At 39.3% G+C, this 22,382-nt stretch overlaps 2 protein-coding genes across 5 annotated transcripts in view; one reads left to right on the forward strand and one right to left on the reverse strand.

Moving 5' to 3' along the window:
- Nucleotides 1-22,382, reverse strand: part of veph1 (ventricular zone expressed PH domain-containing 1) — an 80,613-nt gene that overhangs the window by 38,401 nt on the left and 19,830 nt on the right. For 3 of the 4 annotated variants that reach the window (XR_005440555.1, XR_005440556.1, XM_038693147.1), the window contains exons 5-6: nucleotides 3,396-3,559; nucleotides 1,985-2,194 (exon numbers count right to left, since the gene is read on the reverse strand). Coding sequence is in view for 2 of the 4 variants with exons in the window: in XM_038693147.1 (XP_038549075.1) it covers nucleotides 1,985-2,194; nucleotides 3,396-3,559 (374 nt within the window). In the remaining 2 variants the exon portion in view is untranslated. Of the gene's footprint in view, nucleotides 1-1,984; nucleotides 2,195-3,395; nucleotides 3,560-16,835; nucleotides 17,322-22,382 lie in introns of those variants that run through there. The other variant, XM_038693148.1, reaches the window with a different exon arrangement.
- Nucleotides 12,714-21,283, forward strand: ptx3a (pentraxin 3, long a). The gene is made up of 4 exons (XM_038693149.1): nucleotides 12,714-13,033; nucleotides 15,419-15,578; nucleotides 16,069-16,499; nucleotides 19,315-21,283. The coding sequence occupies exons 1-4, from the start codon at nucleotides 12,895-12,897 to the stop codon at nucleotides 19,971-19,973; spliced, it is 1,389 nt and encodes a 462-aa protein (XP_038549077.1). The 5' UTR covers nucleotides 12,714-12,894; the 3' UTR covers nucleotides 19,974-21,283.

A 22,382-nucleotide genomic window follows, 5' to 3' on the forward strand; every position in this document is an offset into this window, starting at 1 on the left:
TAGTAGAGACTGCTTTTTGAGGGTTAAGATGTGGTTTTAAGGTTTAAAGTAAGAGTTTAGGTTAGGCATGTAGTTGTGAACGTTAAGGTTAGGATAAGGGCCTGGGGAATCATTATGTCAAAGAGATGTCCCCACGGGGATAGAGGAACAAACTTGTATGTGTGTGTGTGTGTGTGTGTGTGTGTGTGTGTGTGTGTGTGTGTGTGTTTGTGTGTGTGAAAACCCACTGCCAAGCAGACTTCAGGTACATTCATAACATTATTCTCATGCCATTTCTACATGAATGCAGACTGTCTGACATTTGCTGCAGAGAGCTGACAACACACCACCTGTGTCTGCTTTTGTGTGACAGGGTCTGTCTATGAGTCTCAGAGTAAGACTGATTTCAAGGAACTCCACTTGATTGTTATCGACACCACTCTCATGTCTCAACACGTTCAGGATTATTAAATATACTACAGAGCAGAGTGGAGCTCTGCAGCAGCGACAGCAGGGAACACTTGCAGGGGCACATCAGAGAAGCCCATGCGGGCGGGGTACTCTTGTGGGGACAGGGCTTATAGCCTGCAATGTGGTAGTGAATTGTTGAAACGGAGTTATCGTCATCACTCGGGTTTGTTATACACTGAACAAAATTATGAACGTAACACTTTTGTTTTTGCCATTCATCATGTGTTTCTCTGAAACGCCTTTTGAGACGACTTATGGTAGAGAAATTAACATTCAATTCACGGGCAACAGCTCTGGTGGACATTCCTGCAGTCAGCATGCCAATTGCACGCTCCCTTAAAACTGGCGACATCTGTGGAATTGTGCTGTGTGATGGAACTGCACATTTTCAAGTGGCCTTTTATTGTGGCCAGCCTAAGGCACACCTGTGCAATACCCGTGCTGACTGATCAGCATCTTGATATGCCACACCTGTGAGGTGGATGGATTATCTCGGCAAAGGAGAAGTGCTCACTAACACAGATTTTGAAAGATTTGTGAACAATATTTGTGTACACAGAGAAAGTCTTAGATCTTTGAGTTCAGCTCATGATGAATGGGGGATAAACAAAAGTGTTTATAATTTTGTCCATTGAATATTAGAAACGGGTGAGTTGTATGCGTTGAATATTTAGCAGTCCCTCTGCCACTGTCATGTTGTTTCATTGTGTAATTAATGCTGTAGGTGAGGGGGTCGGCAAGTAAGTGTAAGTGCCTGGTTAGCCCAGTCATGCACAGGCCTTTCAATCGGAGAATTGTGTGTTCGGTCCCACCTTGTGTGAACATCTTTTTTTTCCCTCTTCAACAAATTAAATATGAAGAGACTGTTTCATATGCTCACAATAAAGCATGTGCTCCAGTGTGTGCGTCCCGGCAATTGGTCCACATCCATCACCCTGGACACTTATTTTCATTTCCCCAGCATCTCCAGGCAGAGGAAAGTCCTGCGCTCTCATTCAGGGGAATCCAATATCTCGTTTCCTGGCGGCTTTTTTTAAGAGGTGTCAACCAATCCACAGACTCTTATGAATGTCTTTCAGATCTTTTCAAAGTAAAAGCTCTCTATTCAACTCTAAATAAAGCAGTGCTGCAAAAAACTGTCTCACGCTTTTTTTTGTAGGCACAATCACTCAAGAGGAAGTGATTATGCGAGTAACTGTTGCTGTCAAGACTGAGATCCATTTCAGCACCAGCCGCTATCAAAGCATAATTTAAAAAGGACACTGTTATAGGGTTATTGCTTGGCTGGGATCATGGAGTCTCCAGTGGTTACTTGGTGAATTGTAGTGTTCATTAAAAATTTATCATTTTTAACCTGGGTGGATGTGTCAGTTTGCTAGAATTAACCCATGTCTATTCACATTCGTTCCTGTCTTTCCACTGACTAACTGCCTTTCAGTCTGAACATACCTAAAGTGCAACAGAAACACATGCTTCCATTTTCTGTATAAAATGAAAATTGCTGCTGCAAACAAATGTAAACCTTCATTTGTACCTCATTGATGATACCCACGGCACCATGGATTTTGGCCACGTGACCCAGGAAAGCAGGGCATTGTTGTCCCATGATCCTCAGCACCGGCAGAAAGCTGACCAGTGAGGAAGGGCTGGCCTGTGACACGTCCATGAGCGCGCCCAGTATGGCCTCAGTTAGGGATTGGTCTTCTAGGTAACTGATTAGTGCAGGCACCTGAGGGCTCAACATCTGTACAGGTAAGAACAAAACAAAGATGAAGAGGAAAGGAAGGTAAAGTATAATTTGTTATCTTTATTTATAGTGGTAATTCTGTCAACAGTCACTTTATAGCGATAATTCTGTCACTAACCAACAAACATCAGAGGTTTAATGTGTCTGTAATGAAGGCTGGAGGTGAGAGGAGTTACCTTGGAGCACGATGAACAGACTAAAAATACACAAAAGTTTGACTATAAGACTGTCTGGACAAACTGAGTGAATGAACAGTTCCTCCTAATTATCTGGACTGGTCACATTGGACCGCACAAGACTGGACTGGATCTGACTAACAATGCCCATCACTGCCAGCCCTCCTGCTGCTACTTTATGAGTGACTTGTTCAGAATAATCATATTAATATTAAACATTATATGGTCCTCAGGGAGAAGATGTTTGACCCCATATTAAATTTTTATTTTGTAATTTCAATATATTTTGTGTGACTGTGTTGGAGATAGAGATTAGAATAACTCCAGATGGCTGGTTTTGCCTCTCTGTGTGCTGGTATGTGGTACTTTCCCCTCAAGTTGAACAGCTCTGCTCCAAAATATGCAGGATTAAGGGAATTCCTACTGAGAAATGTGTACTCCACATTTCCCCACTTCTATCTACGTTCCAGTGGCTTTTTCGGAATTTCGACATAAGCTCATTACAGGATATGGCAAAGTTGAACGGTCAAAGGTCTGATTAAGCTTGAATCATAGGCAGAAATGTTACCAAAAAAAGCAACACACATACTTCATTGCAAGCAGCAGCCAAGTTAAATATAAACTTATGCCACAGGCTCAGAGACTCAGTTCTGATTTTGTTGGATAATGCTGTATTTTCAGATACCCCCATGGTTTGATGTATTGTAACTACTTCATCATTATTTCAAATAACAGTCAATAATAATAAGGCTGCTTGTTTTAGGTGTTACTAGGCCATGGTTTCTTGAAACAGTATTCCAAGGCAGACAAAGACATTGCCAACAAAAAGATTTAAACAAAATAACAAAATATAATTTATATTTAGATCACTGAGAAAATGACAGTGTTATAAAGTGGGATAAAATACCTTGGCCCATGTGGTTATAAAAACACAACACAGTTTCCGGCAGAACAGTAAATAGTTTGATTTACTCACAGTACGTGGTGCTTCATTTCTAACATAAAACTTCACAAACACTCACAAGTGGATGTTGCTCTGCAACCATTTGGATGAGTCTGATCAGGTGTAGTTGCTCTGGGGACTCCAGCTGTGACATCATGGCAGTGAGGCTGCCTATGTGACAGTGGATTGTATCTGGTTGTCTGGGGTAGACCGAGGGCAACACTCTTAACAGCATGTGGTTACCTGCCAGAGAGAAAGAGAGAGAGGCAGAGATGCTTTCAGTAAGCCACCACAGCCAAATTCAAAACTGTACAGCAACAAATCTTGAATACAAACTTGGCGACCACTGTATGGATATTGTAAAGCAGAAAACTTAGAAAGAGAAAAAAGATAATGTGCCCAGAGTGAACAGTGGACGAGGATACCATGAGTCCATTGTCATGTAAAATGCGCAGGACTGTTGTATCAGACTGCATTCGTTTCAGCTGGGTGTAACTAAAGTTTGGTTTCTCTCTGACTTTGTAAAAGATTGTACAATTGTCTGACTGCTTGTATGAAACCGGAATTTTCCTTTAAGCTCTTTGTGGTGTAGCTGTACTGTAACATCATGTATATTTACTGTAACTGTTATTTTCTTCAGAAAAAACACACGACCCCCAGTCATGATACAACATACATCTGTGATCAGAAAATAAAACTTTCTCCATTTGCTGTCAATGCTGTCAGTGCTGACGCATAACTGGACATAAAGGCATCTGTAGATCAGCATGCAGCCCAACAAAACCCACAGCATTACCCAACAGCCTTTGACTCACGTATGCAACATCTTTAAATGATTCACATCACTGAACAAAGACTCTTGTTTTCAAATGGTAGGTTATTATTGGTGACATTTCAAGATTACAAACAATGGCTTTTGTGTCCTGCAGTGAACCAAATGCAAGACAACAATGGATATTGTAAATGTAATGTTTGTCTACAGTAACATTTTGAAGTTTATTGTAAAAATTGTGTAGAATAAAGGCTTATGTCACAGATTCTGTCAGATTTAAACCATGGACAAAATTATGTGCGGAACACTGAGTGCTTACATGATCTGACAAGGACAGTAAGATGGAAGAAGAGATGAATGTTTAATAAGAAGTATTGACTGGAGGATTGTTAATCAGATTTTGTCAATGCTAAAACACGAACACAGTAACAAGAAGAGCTCTACTGAACCCAAAAGGCAAAGTAGGGATTTCTGACATAACTTTACCTGCTGTAATCTGTCATGATTAAATTCAGTTAGATAAACTTGATCTATTCTGCAAGAGGAAACAGAAACAGATTATGGAAGAATAAGTGGGTATCTTGCTACATGCCAAATTTGACCAAATCTGTTAGCAAGCTCATCATTATTATTTTTTAATCCTGTTTTTATTTTCTATTTCACCAAAATTATATTTTAATGTGTATTTTTGTTGCTTTTATGTTTAATGTAAAGCACTTTGAATTGCCTTGTTGTTGAAATGTGCTATACAAATAAACTTGCCTTGCCTTTTGGTTACTATGTTTTTAATTTCCATTTTATTACACTTGTTTATTCATGCCAAATAAATCAATAGTGTATCAACAAGAAATGAAACATGCTGATGTTTAGCAGATATATTGTCTACTGTGTTTACCCTCTCAGTTTAACATTTAGCTTGTTAACGATTTGCCAATTCGCTAATTAGTGAAGTACAGCTGAGACTGATGGGGATGTAATTAGTTTTGCAGGTATTTGGTACAGGCATGTCTGAACCAAATGTCTTGATAATCCATCCAGCAGTAGTGGAGACATGCAACTCAAAAACACAAACTTAAACATCACGGTAGTGCTAAAAGTCCACCAGAATCACTGGGATTCATCGACTAGGTACCATTAATGTTCTATCTATCTAATAGTCACACTATACTTATTTTTGACATGCAGCTAAATATTTCATTTCAAGTTACAACTTTGATATCTTGAAGCAAAATTAGAGTATTTATCAAATTTACAGAACACATAAAGTTTCAAACAACTAGCAGCTCATTTGATAAGCTTTTGTCATATTAGATAAAAATCCCCACAAAAGGTGATCCACAGCTATAAATCCCTTTTTTGGTGGAACAGACAACTGGTAGTGATCAACAGAAAGGACTGACTGTTCCGTGCGAAGGCAGAGGAGGAGAAGAAGAGTGCACATAAATATTTAGGAGATGGTCACTGGCTCTTTTTATGTCCCTTCTTTTCCCTTTAATCATAGATCATACTGTTTCACATATCTACACTTATGATCTACACTTAGGACACAAATCACCATAAAAAGAGACAGTTACAGCATGTGTACAGAAAGAGAGAGCTGGTAATAACCATGAAGTTGAGGTTGTAGCAGTTACAGGTCTGTTCAGAGGAATGTAAAAAGGCAGGAGGAGACGAGAGTCTGCACAGAAACAATGATTAAGATTTATAGAGCTTACCTGTTAGAGCACACTCACCCACATCTAAACACACTGGCAGTACATGTGAGACACAGCCTGAGCTGAATATACTCTGATTACTGAATAAATGCACTTATTGACCTATATTTAATTTGTGAAACCACCTCATTCGACTCCCACAGTGTGCGTACCTTCATTCCAGCATACACCCAACCCATCCTCATGACTTACAAATCTCGATAAAATATTCTGCAATGACCTTTGGTTCTTTAGCACACAAAGGCCACATTTTTGAAAGGCTCCACGGACATTTTCCAAGAAAACAGAGAACTAACTGATCCATATTGTTAACTTTATGTGAAGAGGCAGGAGAGGACATGATGGCCTTCTTTTGCTGTGCTGTTTTCCAAATGTCACATTAGAATCCCAAGGTGAGTCAAAAAATGCAATTACCAATTCTGGAGAGATACTTAACTGTGAATAAAAAATGACTTTAATACAGCTATTGGCAATCTAACAGTAATATTCTTTCTTTGTCCCTACTATATTAAAATGTCTGTGCAATATATCTCCCTGAAGCCCCTAAGAGGGCCCTAATACAGTCTGAGTCATGGGAAAAATTATTTTTCTGTGCCTTTGCTATAGATATGCCTCTGGTAAAAAGGCCATTATATCCCACAGCAATGACAAAACCATAAAGTGAAGGTATCTGTAACAGCGCTGAGAACAGCGCATCTAAATCAAAGTATCTTTCTGAGATATGAATTAAAGATGCAAATGCATATTTGAGTTTTCAATGACATGTTAGACCCCAAAGTCTATGAGACCAACAACCAAGTGGATCAAGATACATTTAAACTGAGAGAAGGGATAGCACATACTGTAGAGCAAAAACAAGGTGTTACACATCTCACACGCAGCCCTATTTCCTGTAGTATATAAAAGTGGCTATATAAAAGTCAAAAGAAATTATTTTTAAAACAAAATGCAAAGAAAGAAACAAAAACACCCAAACACATTTAGTTAGTTGTCTTAGTTAGTTAGCTTGCTAACATTTAAGCAACCAGAAAAGCAATAATTAGCTAATTAGCAATAAACCCAAAGGACAGTCGAGGCTAATGAGGACGTCATCAGTTTTGCAGGCATTTGGTCAAAAATAAAACTATTGGACAAATTAGAAATTTTCACCAGAGGGTGGTGCTAAATGAAAAGTCACAGGTTCACGAAAGTTATTAGGATTCATCATATGGGAACCCTGAATGGAAAATTTCATGCAATCCATCTAATAGTTTAATAGATACTTCAGTCCAAACCAAAGTGGTGGACAGAGAGACTGACCAACAGCCCAACCAACAGACCAACAATTCATAAAGCCATGGCACGAGCAACCCAAACATTCTGCTTATTTTATTAAGATTGAAAATATTTCACATTTAAGAAGCTGGAATAATTTTTGCTTGTAAAACTGCTCAAACAACTAGTCAGTTATCAAAATGTTCCTGTTGTTTGTCGATTGGCTAATAAATTAATCGACTATTGCTGCAGATTTGTTTTGGACAAAGAGAGGAACATTACGTTCATATCCAGCAATGCACATAACTTTCCAAAAGAAACTCCTAAACATTGAACTCTTATGCAAGGGAGGTTATAGTGCAGGACATAAATGCAGAGATCAGCACAAATGATATCCAGAGGGACATTTTTGGATAGCTTTACAACTTAAATGTGTTTTCTCTAGCTTCCAACTCTGATTTCGTGTATGTACGTATGTCCCGAAAGTCATATATCACACAGCTCCAATAACCTCAGGTGGGTGGGGGTAGGGAGAAAGAGTCACATCAAAATGTAAGAGATGGGAGTCAAACCTCACCCAGAAAGCCCATAGATTTAGGATTCTGTGCATTTTTGTCGCATGAACAAAATATCCCCCCTGCAACGCAGCATAAAAAGTATTCAGCACCAACTGAAACATGACTTCTCAGCTCTCTGAAAGGGATCCAGTTGCAGGGGGTGTAAAGAAAGACTAAGCATTTCCATCACGTGAACACATGACTCAAAATGTTTCATGCATGAAAATATTTCATAGGTAAATCATAAAGTGTACACCATAACAGCAGACCAGATGTGCGCCAGTAAAACTCACAGATCTATATTCATACACACTGACAGGTTCTCTTGCAAAGTTCAAACTCAATGACTATCCTCCCCTTTCATCTAGATAATTTCTCCCCATACAGGCAAAATGTCCCATCCATTCTGACTTCCTCATCATTACCACTTAATCCAAGACTCATCAGTGAGTCACATTCCTCAACACTTCTTTCATTAACTGCTGAGTCAGCTGCATGCTTTATATCAAAGGATATGATATCCCTTGGTGTAAAGTATTTTACTTAAAGGTCATACTTAAACTAAAAAGGACATTTGTCTATAGTTAAGTCCCTATAGTTAAGGTATGTTTTAACATCAGAAACTATTAAATTTAGTCACCTTCATGGTTACATGACAGGAGCAGAGTTACAATCCACACTTTGCTAGAGTCAAACACTTTTTATGTCCATCTATCCATCTCAAGAATCAACAACATGCTATATCTTGTAACGCTAAAGCCCCTTCCGCAACAGTTCATGTGTAACAGAATGATGTGAGTATAGCAATGTCCAACTTAATATTGGCAGAATTACATTTTTCTGTATGTATGATTGCTTTTTATCTGTGTTCTGTGTTAAAAGTGAGAACATGAAGGTAAACGTAACATCTCCAGTGGACACAACTGTATCTCTCTTAGCTTCTTTCATCAATCATTTTCCCTATTTGTCTTTTTTCCTCTCAGAAGCTTTACTGACATTGTTTTGCAACGTACAGTCCTCCCTGTAGTGACAGTGAAACAATTCAAAGTACTCATCTCAAAGTAAAAACATTGCATATTTGTTTTAATGGTGAAAAAATAGGAAGCAAGACTTATTTTTCTGATGAATTATGGATACATGATGAGGTTTGGAGTCTTGCAAAGTAACTACGCATTTGTTCCTCAATCTTCAATACTGTAAGAATTAGCAAAATAGAAAAAAATCTAGGAAATTATTTTTTATCCATGATTTCTTCAGAATAAGTCACATTTATCCAACAACATGCATAACGTACCTGCGCACACACTGAAGTGATGTGATCAACATGTATGATGTGTTTCCAGTTGGCTTAATTCCCACCTCAGGTGGAAACATTTACACTGCACACATGCACACACATACTGTGGAAATACCCACACCAGTTGTGTGCCTTTTTAAATTTCTTTCTTTAAACATTACATTCGTTTGCCTCTGACTCTACCTCTCTCCATGATAAGGCATTACATCCACACACCACTCTGTTTTAGTGCCTTCTTATGTTAAATAACATATAAAAGTTAGGCTTTCTTTGTCAGCTAAAAAAGTTTTTTAATTCCAATTTTTTGGGGGCATAAATGCAGTTTTAAGTCTAGTCAGCATGTCTCTCAGCTTTTTGTCCAATTAAATTCAAGTCATAGAGTGTCAAACCGTGGCAGAAATGATAAGTTTGTTTTCCCTTGGGCGGCACAACATTTTTAACTGATGTTTCGCCAAAATTCCAGGACTAACAGCTCAGTTGCTATTTGATCTACAGACTTCAATGTGGTATCAATTGAATGATTAGAGACCATGCTTCCATCAGGCTTTCACTGCTAGTTTCTGTGTTTTGAGTTATGAGACACATGTCTGTCCTCTCTTGCTCTCTATTGAATGTTTTTGCAACTTTTTAAATTGTGGCCTATGAAGATAAGGACTGACCAGCATGGTTATACAGTCTTTCCAGGAAATTAATCTTATTGTCAGCGGGGACAAGAGGTTAAAAATTACAATGACCTTTGCAAAAGAATAGTAGCTTAATAAAAGCATGAAAGACTGCCCTCTGTGGCTAAAAGTGACGTCACGTTGTATTGAAGTACACTTCTGCATCATAAATTCTTCACAACCAAAATAAAGTTGTTCAAAAAAGTAAATGGATGACAAAAAATAGGGGACAAAAACATTTACCTACTAAATACCTCAATATTGCATAATACTGTAAGAACTTGCAACCCATCTTTCATTAATGAGCCTTATACTTTTACTTTATATATGTGATGTAATTGGATCCTCTCAGTACATTGTCTATATTTTGAAGGCTATATTTTAAATCAACAAACACACATTCTCACATAATTCACAATTCAAAGTATTTCTTTTTAAAAAGCACAAAAGTGCCTTATTACTCTCTCAATACTCGGAATTATTGAAGTGTGTACTTGTAGTTGTTATTAGATTTCTTTCACTTACATTTATTTACTTACTTATTTTTTTTTACATAATACATCATTCTTGTTCTATTTGCACATTCAATTCAACTTTTGCCAGTCAGTATAAGATTTTTTGCTTCTGCTATGGTTACTTTAAAGTCTTTTTCTTTGAGATGTTCAGTTGATGTCTTAGTTAACTTGGTAGATGCACTATTTTCTTTGGCTTCTCAGCAACTATTCATATGAATACTCAGTATTTATTATATGAACCCGAACAAATCTCTGCAGCTTCTGAATGAAAAAACATAAAACACACAACAACTCAACAACTCAAAACGTAAACGCTTTAATACACTGGTAAAAGCAATATCATGTTCTTCCGAAGCAGTTACTTGTCCCTTTTTCTCGCACAACTCCCTCTCTCTCTCTGTCTGAATGAAAAGGCTGTTTCACCCAGATAACAAGTGAACAAGTGTGTGTTTCAGTAGATATTTGAGGGAGGGAAAACAGACACAATGAAAGAGAGACACAGGCAAACAGAACGATGGGGGGAGGGGGAATGAGGTGAGAGTGGGAGAAGGGGCAAATCCTAAAACCTCAAGAGGAAGTGATTATTTCCATGCCCTTTAAAACACACACAATATATACAGTCACACACTCACACTATACAAATGCACACAAATACAGTATATTCACACAAATATGCACACACACACGGTGAGGCTGACAAATAAATAAATGAACAAACAGAGGAAAGCAGGAGAACAATAAACCCATTTAGAAACCCCTGATGTCTGGGTTCCATTCAAACTTCCCTCAGCACACACACACACACACACACAAACACACACACACACACACACACACAATCTCTGCATGGGGCAAAAATCAGGAAAGTTTATGTTCCTTGCTTTCTCCTCTGTCCATTACCTCTTTCCCCCTCTCTCTCTTTCTCGTTCTCAATAAGAGTCGCAGGAGCTGCAGTTATATCTGATTACGACATACAGGCTACCTCCAACGACGCATTACTCACCGCTGAGCACTGCTTTTTCACTTCTATATTTGTGAGAGCCACATGTTTTCACAAGGATGGAAATTTAGAGAAATTTTTCATACCTTTCTTCAAAGGAAATTCCTCATGTGTTTTAATGTATCATTTTGTGTAACAACAGGTTCAGATCAGAGAATGGATCAAACATTTTTGGGGAAGGGTTTAGAGTTAATTCAATTAATTTCAATTTAGTTTTATTTATATAGCGCAAATTCATAACATATGTTATCCCATTGCACACTTCATATAGAGTAGGTAGACCATACTCTTTATAGTATTATTACAGAGACCCAACAATTCCCACCATGAGCAAGCACTTGGCAACAAAGGCAAGAACTCCCTTTTCCTTTCATTCATTTCCTTTCATTTAATTTATTTGTTTATTTGACAGGGACAGTGCTCATTAATGACCTTTTCAGGAGGTAGAAGTAGTATAAGGACTAGTTTTAGGGTTGAAGAATTATTCCAGTTTATTACAACTTGGATCTTACCTTTGTAGGATTGGCAATTGTTTGGTTTTTTTTTTGGTAATACGATGGCAGTCATCACAGAGATATGGGGCCCATTTCAAAAAAGAGATTTGTGAGCACTGCTTACATGCAAATTGCAGGTGGTGGCAGCGGTTCCACAAAAGATCGCTTACAAATTCCATGCATCCACATGCATGGGTCACAGGTATGAAGTTTATTTTGATTTGTGAAACTTGTCCAAATGAAGACAAGAGGAAATTATTTCAAGATGCAAATCGCAAGGTGCATGTTGTAAACTTGGTGAAATGGATCCCTGGAGGAAAGCAAAAAGGAGACAGATAAGGAAATGATCGCAAACAGTCACATGACCAGGCAGATCAAAAACCCATATAAGCTAAACTGATTTGGAAGATAAAACCAATCTGGTGACTCTCCTCTCAGGGAAAATACTGAGAGCCATTTAATCCAAAACAACCCGCTTCCTCAATAGCACCGACTGCACGACTATCTACTAAATGGATCCTCAAGCCCACTCCACTGACTGTCCTGACTTGCAGCATGACCTACAGCACTGGCACTCTACTTTAAAAATTTTATCTTTATTTAACTTATATCTTTTAAGATGGTATGCTTGTGTGTGTGTATGGTTAAAGAAGGATGGGGGAGTATTTTTCTTCTTTTTTTTTTATACTTCTTCACTTCAACACTTCTGTGTGTTAATGAGCACACTGCACCAAATTCCAAGCAACTTAGTTGCATGGCAATAAAGTATTGAGTCATGGGTGTGCTAATTTTTGGGTTTAAACCTGTCTGATCGCCTGGGCCCTGTCAGACTTTGCTGTAGCTATGTTCCCACATCTCAGCATTGATTGTGGAGAGTTATCCTAACTGATTATTCGCAAAACTACAAAAATTAGACCCACGTTGGAATCAACCAAATGTATCCTTTAAGATTAAAGTAAAGTAGTAGTACAGCTCTGTGTGGCTGGAGTGCTCTTCACTTTTGAGCTTCCTACGAAAGATTGCTCAGCATTTAATGAAAAAGGAGAGAGAGAGAGAGAGGTGGGAAGGCATTAGGGGGAGGGACAAATACAGTATGAGAGAGTGAGGGGTTGAAAAGGAGAGTGGTGGACCTGCAGCGCTGTAGTAAGTGAGACAGACAGCGAGAAGCAGCAGAGACAAACAAAACACACACAGCCAACCTGACAGTAACCTTCTCTCACAGCACTTACCCAACAAGCAGATAGGCAGAGGAGCAGAAACTTACCAGACACACTCATTCATCCTCACACACTCGGTCAGCAGCAGCAGCAGTATGTTTCGGTGGAGGCTCCCCCAGGCAGTGTGTGTGCTGTCGGCGTGTGTGTGTCTGGTTCTTGCATATGAGGATGATATTGATGTCAACTACTCAGAAGCCTACTTCAATGAAATCACAGAGGGAGACACAGGAGAACGTAAGTGTTATACTGTGCATGTGTGTGTATGTGTGTGTGTGTGTGTGTGTGCAAAGATTTATCTGATTAAGATTCTCAGATGGCTTTGGTTGCAATATAATTGAATTATGGAGCGTGATATTGATTTTTTTGTAGGATTCATGCATGGGGTTGTGTGATTGAAAATACAGCATAATAAAATATAAATATACTGTGTCTGAGCTGAGCCCTTAAAACTGACAAAAAGTGCAGAGCAGTTATGATTTAAGAAGTACGACAGCAATGATATTACTATAAGATGACAGAGCACACAACAACTGAGAGACTGAGGAGAAAAAGAGTGAAAGCATTAAGTAACTGTAGTTATAGTATAGAAAAAGTAGAGTTAGATGAGTACTTTGTATTTTATGTACTAAAAGGCATCTTTAAATGCAGAGATAGACAGAAGAAGAGACCGAGCGCAGAGGAAGCAAGGACCAGAGTATGTACAGTATACAGACTGAGAGACAGAGACGGAGTTTATGTATGAGACGAGCAGCATCAAAGAATATGCTGAGGCAGAAAATCAGAGGGCTTTTCCAGCTGCTTACCGGAACCGACACATATTACAGCATGAATGACTGGCCCCAAATCGCAGGCACATTACAGTTTATCATTATGAATCTCTTCTCTCAGCTGTTTGGGAAAGCATCACCGTTTGTGAGAGAAAATAATCTGTTCAAGTGTGCACATGGAGAAAGTGTGAGCACAATGAGTTTGTGTGCGTGCAACGGGCCCCTCGCAGCTTTCATTTCGGCTTGTTTGTTGTTTTAAAAGCTGGCAGGAGGTATAATTGCAGCACCAACAGCGTGTGATTAACCCTGACTGAAGGGAAAAATGTTAAAGACTTGAACAAATGACTAGGAATAGTGAAATACAAGCACATGAATTACAGCGCTAAGGGTAGATTGGCCTGCCAAGGCAAGAAAAGGTGGGTGCAAGAAGGACAAAAGAAAGACATTCAAATTCACAATTTACTTGCTGGATTCAGGAGGAAAAGTCAAATCATGTGAGGGCAGTGCAGTCTGTATGCAGGTGTGTGACGCAGAGAGACGTCAAAGCCTGGTGGAAGACACAGATCATCGCTTCTGACCTGCTCAAAACTCTGAATTTCTCAAAAGTAAATCAAAAGTAAATCTAATTAACATAAGGTGTAAAACAACTAAACAGGTAGTAATCTCTCTTATATATAAGTAGTAACCAATTCAAAATAACAGGAAAGACTTCATGAGTCCTCAAACTCAGTAGGTCAAAAGTATGAGAAAGGCTTAAACTAATATCTCGGGTTCTTTTACACTCTACTTATGTCCAGATTCATCTAAATCCTTTATAAACCTGTGACCTTAGCCTAATGATTCCCGCAGTCCTCTGATAATGCCCCTCTAGAATACATTCGCAGGTATAAACAGACTTTGAGAGGCCCAGACGTTAATCAGCACAGTGTGTCTGACACATATTCTGGCTCCCGGATTGGGATTGCTTTACACCCTAGTTTTGCTTTATCTCCCTATCTCTAAGTTTCTCTCTGTTGTTATCTCTCCCCTACTCTCTGCAGATCTTCCCTTTCCTTTTTAGTGTGAAAGAAACTTTCCTTTTCCTTCCTTCTCATTCAAGCAGGAAGCCAGATGATCTTTCTGGAAAGAGTAGTTTATGAGTCAATTGTCCAGTTTCTTTCTTACGTTCTTATCTCTCCCCTAACAACTTCCTCTTTTCCCCCCACCTGTATTCTTCATTTTACCTGCTGTTCAACTGCCCTCCACTATGTCTGCGGCTAAAGAAGACATCCTCATCTTGCAGCATTAACAGTTTTCTTTCCAACAGACTCAAATGTATTTTCCTTATCCTGTGGTCCTCCTTACAATTATGGCCCAGAGTTCCTGTCAAAGCTGGCGAGATCATGGGCATAGTAATAGTTCTATCTCAGCACATCTGATAAAATTTAAAGATATTTCCTGCTTGCTCTCTTTGAAGCCACACCTGCCCCAGCGTCTGGAAAATAACTGAGCAAGTTAAGCCTTTTTAAACTCTGTGGGACGAATACACTTTTCCATTGCTCTCGTTTTATGAAGAGCACAATATGAACATGATGACGGAGCAGTGCTTAAATCATGGACTCCTGTGAGGATGATGATTTTATTTCCCCAAATTGAAGTAAAATAAAGAATAATGCTAGGAGTGACAAAACCCATTCATATTATATTTTCTATATTAGAGTCAACTGTTAGTGTCATACTGTGAAAATCCCTCTATCTAAAAAGAAATCCTCCTCTACATACATGCTTTGGAAAACCCAATAATTTCATCTTCTGTTAGCGATCTTAACATTTCTCTTTTCTCTCCCTCTCTTTTTACCATCTATCTCTCCAGCCACACCAAGCCCAGCCCCCTGCAGTTCTCCAGACCTGACCAAATGGGACAAAATCTTCTCGATGCTGGAGAACAGTCAGATGAGGGAGAATATGCTGCTTCAGTATGCAGATGACATCATCAAGGTGGAGATGGGGTCACTGCGCGGAGAAATGCTCAGGTTGGTTGAACGAAGGTGGTCAGAGGTACGAGTAATTATGATATCAAATGAGAGGAAATGGGCTTTCATGATAGTTAAGCTGATAATGTGAATTGAGCAACTTTATGATATTAGAAGGTCAGGCTTGAAACTTAAAAATCAGTTACCCGTTCATCATCTCAGATCCCAATACAAATTCAGTATTTCAGTGTGAAAATGCTCTCAAAAACGTATTAATCTGTCAACTTTATATCATCCAGAGTTCATGCTTTAAAATTTAGAACCTTGAAGTGCAAATGCAGGAGACAGGGATCAAACCTGCTCTACCTCCTGGGCCACAGTGGCCAATTCCAAAGTAGCTCATTTTCAAACTTTTCGCCAGTAATTTCTTCAATTGCCTACTCAATTACTTGACAAATCGCTTCAGCTCTAATTAATTTTCATTTCGATGGTTTTATGAGTGAATTGGGAGCCAAAGGTTAACTCTTTTACATTGGTCCTTTTTGGTCAGATTTGTGGCCCAGTATGGTGGCTCCTGTGGGGTTGCAGTGGAGACAGCGGGAAGAAGGATGGCCTTTCAGCTTGAGAGCCGCCTCAGAGAAAGCCTCAAACTCAGAGATCAGACTTCTCCTGCTGCTGGGAATTCTGTTGGAAATTCAGACCATCTGGAGGCCATGCTACAGCAGCTCCTCACCGCAGCACGAACACAAGCTTCCCGGTTCGCCAAGATGGAGACCAGTTGCTTTGGCAGGCCAGGAGATGGGATGAATTCAAAGACAGGATCTGAGATTCCAGATGTTGGAGGGGCTGGGCACCAGGAGCAAGAGGTGACATCACAAGATTTTAGAATTGTTTTAGAAGAGGTGCTCACTGCGCTGCAACAGACGAGGGTGGAACTGGAGGAGGTGCTGAGGTCATCGAGGCAAAGATACCTACCCGCAGGTAAGATATCCATTTTATCATCGGCACTCTCTGTGTCTGTCTTTACCTGTTGCTTTCTGCTTCTTTGTATTTGTTTTCACCTTTCTCACATTCAGGTCATGCCTCAAATGAAAGAATGAGAGACCCTTCTGTCAGGCTTTTCTTCTGAACATCCAACATCTAATCATGCAGCTTGTGTTTCTCCTAAATACCTTTTCCACTTCCTCTGTCTGTCTCCAGGCTGGTTATTGGGCAGGTATTGGTCAGCCACGTAATGCTCACTTTTGGTTTGTTTGACATTCATCATGAAATCCTTTTGGTGAGTCATCACACAAGAAAAAACTCTGGGCCAAACTCTCAGCTCAGGCATTTTCATTGACAGATACTTCAATGACACAGACACTTTTAGATGTTGATGAAGATAATAATAGTAGCTAATACATTCATGAAAAAAATAAAAGCATAACATAAAACTCTTGCTGGACTGACTGAACACAAATTCTTCTCAGATTTAAGACATTACAGCATCTGGTTTATTCTCCATCCTTGAATTAAACACTGACTAATAACAAATTAACTTAACTTAGAGTGACTAAGTGTGAGTAAGTGAACTTGGACCACGTTTTGATCCTACAAAAGGCACCACTCACATCAGTTAGATAATTTCATTTCCTAGAATTAATCAAATAAAAACTGAAAAAAAAACAACAACAGAAAACAGGATAGGTTATTTATTACTCATCTAACGCACACACACCTTTAGAGTCCAGAAGCTGGCCTACATACAGGGCAGAAAGAGGTGTAATCATTAGCCAGCTGCAGCAAAAACCACACCAAAGCACCCTGGGAAAGCAGAAACAGATGGAAACCGTCATGAACACACACACACACACACACACACACACACACACACACACACACACACACACACACTTTAACATTATTTTTGAGTGGCAGAAACCTGAAACAAATGTAACATCAATATTTGGGATCTCCTGTTGGGTATGGAGTGTGTCCGCTAACTGTGAGTTAACTGAGAGAGAGAAAGAGGAGGAAGGGAGGGAGGGCAGACTAAGATCTAGAGAGAGAAAGGAGAGAGGAAAATAAGAGACTAATGGAGAATGAAAACGATGAAGAGAAAACTCAAAAGAAGAATGGAAAAATAAAGGATGCAGGATAGGACGATAAGCAACAGCTTTCCACATCATGAACTAAATGTGTGTAATGTTTGCACACACACGCTCCAGTCTACGATACCTCCAACAGAGCTCATCAGCACAAAATGCATTTACTCTGCATTATGTAATGGAGAATAAATTGCCCGGAAAGGCCCCGCTCAAAGGGCAACACAAATACCACACACAGCTTCTCCCTGTGTTTTAAATACCAAAAGATTAACCAACAAAAGCAGGTTTCACAATGCAGAGTGAGATTGAATGGGAGTGTTTGAGACGTATGAGAGGATGTTTGAATGATTAAAAAGAGAGGAGAAGTGGGAAAAGAATGAAATGAAGCAGCACAAACCGATGAACCAGATAACCTATACTGGGAGGTGTGTGAGTGTGTGTGCATGGGTGTGTGTGTGTGTGTGTGTGTGTGTGTGTGTGAGTTGGTGGTGCAGGAAAAAATACTCCCATGATTCATGATGTCATCACCTGAATGTGAACTTAACTTGGACTGGTTGGTTTTATTTCACCAGACTTTCATATCTAATACTGCCACCTAAATGTACCTTCAAGTGCATCTAGTGTGGTCACACTGGGGAGAGGGCAGCTTATGGCTAAACAAGAATTTTTAATCCATTTTAACGACATTTATCCATATTAAGCAGCAATATATTCCAATAAAATGCATGAAGGCATTTCAGTCAAATCTCCCCATGCATCTGTCCTACTATTAGAAAGGTATAAGACAGAGTCTAGTGAGATTTATCAAGCTGTAGCTTTAGATTGAGCTCTTTCTCAACATTCATTTCATGTGGAGTCCCCCAAGGTTTAATTTCGGGCCCAATTCTTTTCTCTATTTATCAGCTCTTGCCAGGCCACATCATAATCAAAAATACACCCAACTATATATCCTTTTAAAGCTGAACAAACATAAAATGCAAACTATAACAACCTTGGGGATATCAAATTTTGGCGGGCTCAGACCTTTCTCTAGTTGAATAATAATAACATTGAAATGATCGTGTATGGTCCTGAAAATCAAAGCACCCTCATTACTGCACCTTGTCCTTTTCTGTAAAGTTGAACCAGCATGAATGTTTAGATCCAGTTTCAATCAACTTGGAATCACGTTTGACTCCTCTAAGTCTTTACTTTGGTTGCACGAGATACATCTTTATTTTACATGGTTCACCCGGGTTCCTTCAACTCTTTACTGACTCTCTGTTACTTACAAAGTTTAAAATCTTGCTTTTTACTTTCAACTTCATGCATTTTATTTGTCTTTGGCAAGTTCTTTGGATTGACTGTGTTATGTTAAAGATGCCATTTACATAAAAGTTGATTTGACCATCTGCATAAGGGCAGGGTTGAATGACCAGCAACGTTTTACCTGTAAACTATTTTAGCCCTGAATGTGATCCACATCCTTACTAGAGCTTAATTGAGAATTAAACTATTCTACTGAGAAGTCGGTGACTTCTATAATCTATCACCAATACTGAAGGAAACATATGATGAGTAACAAAAACTGCACTCTAAAGGAGAACGTCATCAGTCACATATCTTAATAATGGACACACTAGATTGCTCACAGCGGCAACCTGAAGTTACATATGAAACGATCCTCATCTACTGACATTGAACACTATCATATCTTCCTTGCTATTTAGGTTGCGAGATGGCACTTCTCTTCCCCATGCGTTCCCGTCGAATCTACACCTCAATCACACCAGATGTCCCTCTCTCCGTCTCCTCCTTCACTGTCTGCATGTGGATGAAGCCGACCACTGTCTCCAACAAAACCGTGCTGTTCTCATATGGAAACCGCCGCAATCCATATGAGATCCAGCTGCTGCTCGGCCAAACCTCTGCGCTCTTCACCATCGGAGGGGAGGCTCACCTGGTGGAGGCAAGGGGTGTGGTGAGCCCCAGAGGCATATCAGAGTGGATCCACTTGTGTGGGGCTTGGTCGTCTGAGCAGGGCCTGGCGTCCCTGTGGGTAGATGGGAAAAAGCTGGCCTCCACACCCGGAGTGGCTGAGGGACATGTTTTACCCGATGGAGGCTCACTCCAGCTTGGACAGGAAAAGAACAGCTGCTGCCCTCAGTCTGACAGCAGCGGGGTGCCAGGGTTTGAAGAAGGGTTCGATCCCAAGCTGGCGTTCGTGGGGAAGATGACAGGAGTGAACATGTGGGACAGGGTGCTGTCAGAGGAGGAGATTTCCGAGCTGGCTTTGCGGGATGGCCGGGGCTGTGAGCAGAGGGGTAACATGGTGGCGTGGGGAGCAACGGAGATGGTGCCACATGGAGGTGCTCAGTTCATCAACTAACAGATTCCTACTGTTCTTAGTGGGAATTATCATCAGCATCATCGTGATTATCATCAGCAACATCGTAATGAGCTTTCATGCTAAAACTGAGGAGAACAACTTACAACTACTTATATCATCATTGTCATCTTTGTCCCTACAGTTAATTTTTTATTCTTTTATTATTATCAAGATGGTTATTTTCTCCATCGTCTCCATTTCTATTACCATGAACGCTAATGCTGCAATGAACTTTACTGGACATGTTTAAATGAAAGAAAGCCAATGCTGTGAGAGATTGAAGTTTATTTTTGTAACCTAACCTTTTGAACACACACACACACACACACACACACACACACACACACGAAGAAAGTACATTACATTACAACTACAACAAGCAGCATTTACCAAAGACTTAATTAGACTGCAAGAAAGACAAAGCATCTATTGTTAAAGTGAAGGGGTTCTGAGCTGGTGACAGCCACACACAGAGAGAAATTAAGAGGTCACACACAATTACAAGAGATTATTTTACAACTGTAGAGTGATGTATGTTTTAGAGCAATAATTTCTCTTTCTATCTAGATTTGTACAGAAATTACAAGTGCAGTTAACATTAATGTGATTAAAAATTTTGCTTTTCTACCTTTGTTGTCTGCAGTAGGTACAATTGATCAAAGTTGAAGATTGTCACCAATCCTCATTACAACTGAAAGCAGAGGTACCATACTAATGTTTTAATAATGTGTTGTCATGTAATGTGCAATACAACACATGATGTATATAATACCCGTTTGAGAAAACTGCTGTACTTGCTTTCATTTCAAGCATGGTCAACCAGTGACTCTGGAAATAGCTTCAAACTAAATGATTTTTGGCAACTTATTATTTTATTGCCACAATTTTCTTGAATTTGTGAAAGCATTAAAAGCATTTTTAGACGTTCTATTTCCATACTTGTGTGTTTACATTGATCATTCATGTTCTTAGTGTTTGTTTTTTGTCAGCCGTTCTCATTTAATTTTAGGGTAATAAATTGTGTCTTCTTTTTTGATACTGAGTAAAGTAATAAGAGTGAAACTATTATATTTGTAATGTGGGATTGACAACGCTTTTTTTATTTGATAAAACAAACTGAGGACAATGTTTACACAAACTAATCTTTTTTTAGTTCTCTTGTATTATACTGTAAATTGCTATTGTTGTTCTTGTGAAAAGGTGAAACTGAATGTATTTTGTACATAAATATATTTTACATAACATGGCGGGCTGAATGGAGAGTGAGGTATGAATAAACATTTCACTTTATGGTATATACCCTTGCTGGATAAGCAGTGTCAGTGTTTTTCTGTCATTTCAAAATCTCATCAAGGCTATATTTGACTACTAAGTCAGCTTATGCCTTATAGATACCTCTAAAGCAAAGCACTTTACAATTCATAAATGCACAGATGGCGGAGGAGCTACCATGCTCACCAGGAGGAATTTGGGGTTCAATCTCTTGCTCAAGAACACTTAGACATATGAGCAGGAAAAGCCAGGGATCAAACCACCAAAATTGCAATTGCCCTCCCCCTGGTACCCCCATGTTAGACATATGCTTCTGCTGAGTGTGGTGCTGACTGTTTTTGGAAAGAGTTAGGTGTTTGCTTTTTAAAGGCACTTTTAGTGCATGTTAGTTGAGTCCTAATGTAAATAATTAAACTTAAAATTGAACTTAAAATTTTATAGCAATACCATGAAAAATGATTATTTTACACAGGTTTTTCTAAGGATTTGTTTTAGCTTATTATTTTTAATAGCGTATTTTTTTCATTTTAAACTTAATTACCTACCTACTAGGGCTATCCACGACTAAGGATTTACAAAGTCGAATCAGAATTGTCAAGTCCTGCCTATAGTCGACTGATAGTCGAATCATGTGTGTTTTGTGCACGGCGATTGCTGAGCCAAAGCTAAACTGAGGCTTATTGTTGACCATTTTCGCCTGCCATTCACCGGTCTTGTGCAGAGTTTTCGCCGTGCTGCCGACAACTGCATGCATGTCGCGGTTCCTCGCGTGTCTATTTCAAGTAGCGGCTGTTTAAAAACGATAAAATATTCTTTGTGGTGTTTCATAAACGGTGATAAATTATCCGATTAACTCGGCACAACACCAGTTGGTGCTCCATCTCTCCTGCCACTGCACACATGCTACATAAATTCACATATGCCATAAAGATACTTTCATTATATATATATATAAAATCAGTTGATTAGAATAATCTGACTATGACACTGAAATACATTTGCCCATTAGTGAAATATAAAAGGTTTCTCCTGCAGCTACAACTTTACACTGACTTCCATTCAACCCACCGGCCCCAAACGTTCCTTACTCTGCCTTCTCTTACAAGCTTGAAAACAGTAACATCTGACAGATGACAC

Source organism: Micropterus salmoides, unplaced genomic scaffold, assembly GCF_014851395.1.
Source record: "Micropterus salmoides isolate LMB-PRFRI ecotype aquatic unplaced genomic scaffold, ASM1485139v1 Ms_hic_scaffold_3, whole genome shotgun sequence".
In the NCBI taxonomy this organism is placed as follows: domain Eukaryota; kingdom Metazoa; phylum Chordata; class Actinopteri; order Centrarchiformes; family Centrarchidae; genus Micropterus; species Micropterus salmoides.

Bases quoted from the DNA above. Each gene is read 5' to 3' on its own strand.
- ptx3a (XM_038693149.1), top strand. From the start codon at position 12,895: ATGTTTCGGTGGAGGCTCCCCCAGGCAGTGTGTGTGCTGTCGGCGTGT. The intron at 13,034-15,418 runs GTAAGTGTTATA...CTATCTCTCCAG, and splicing joins AGAGGGAGACACAGGAGAAC to CCACACCAAGCCCAGCCCCC. The intron at 16,500-19,314 runs GTAAGATATCCA...CTTGCTATTTAG, and splicing joins GCAAAGATACCTACCCGCAG to GTTGCGAGATGGCACTTCTC.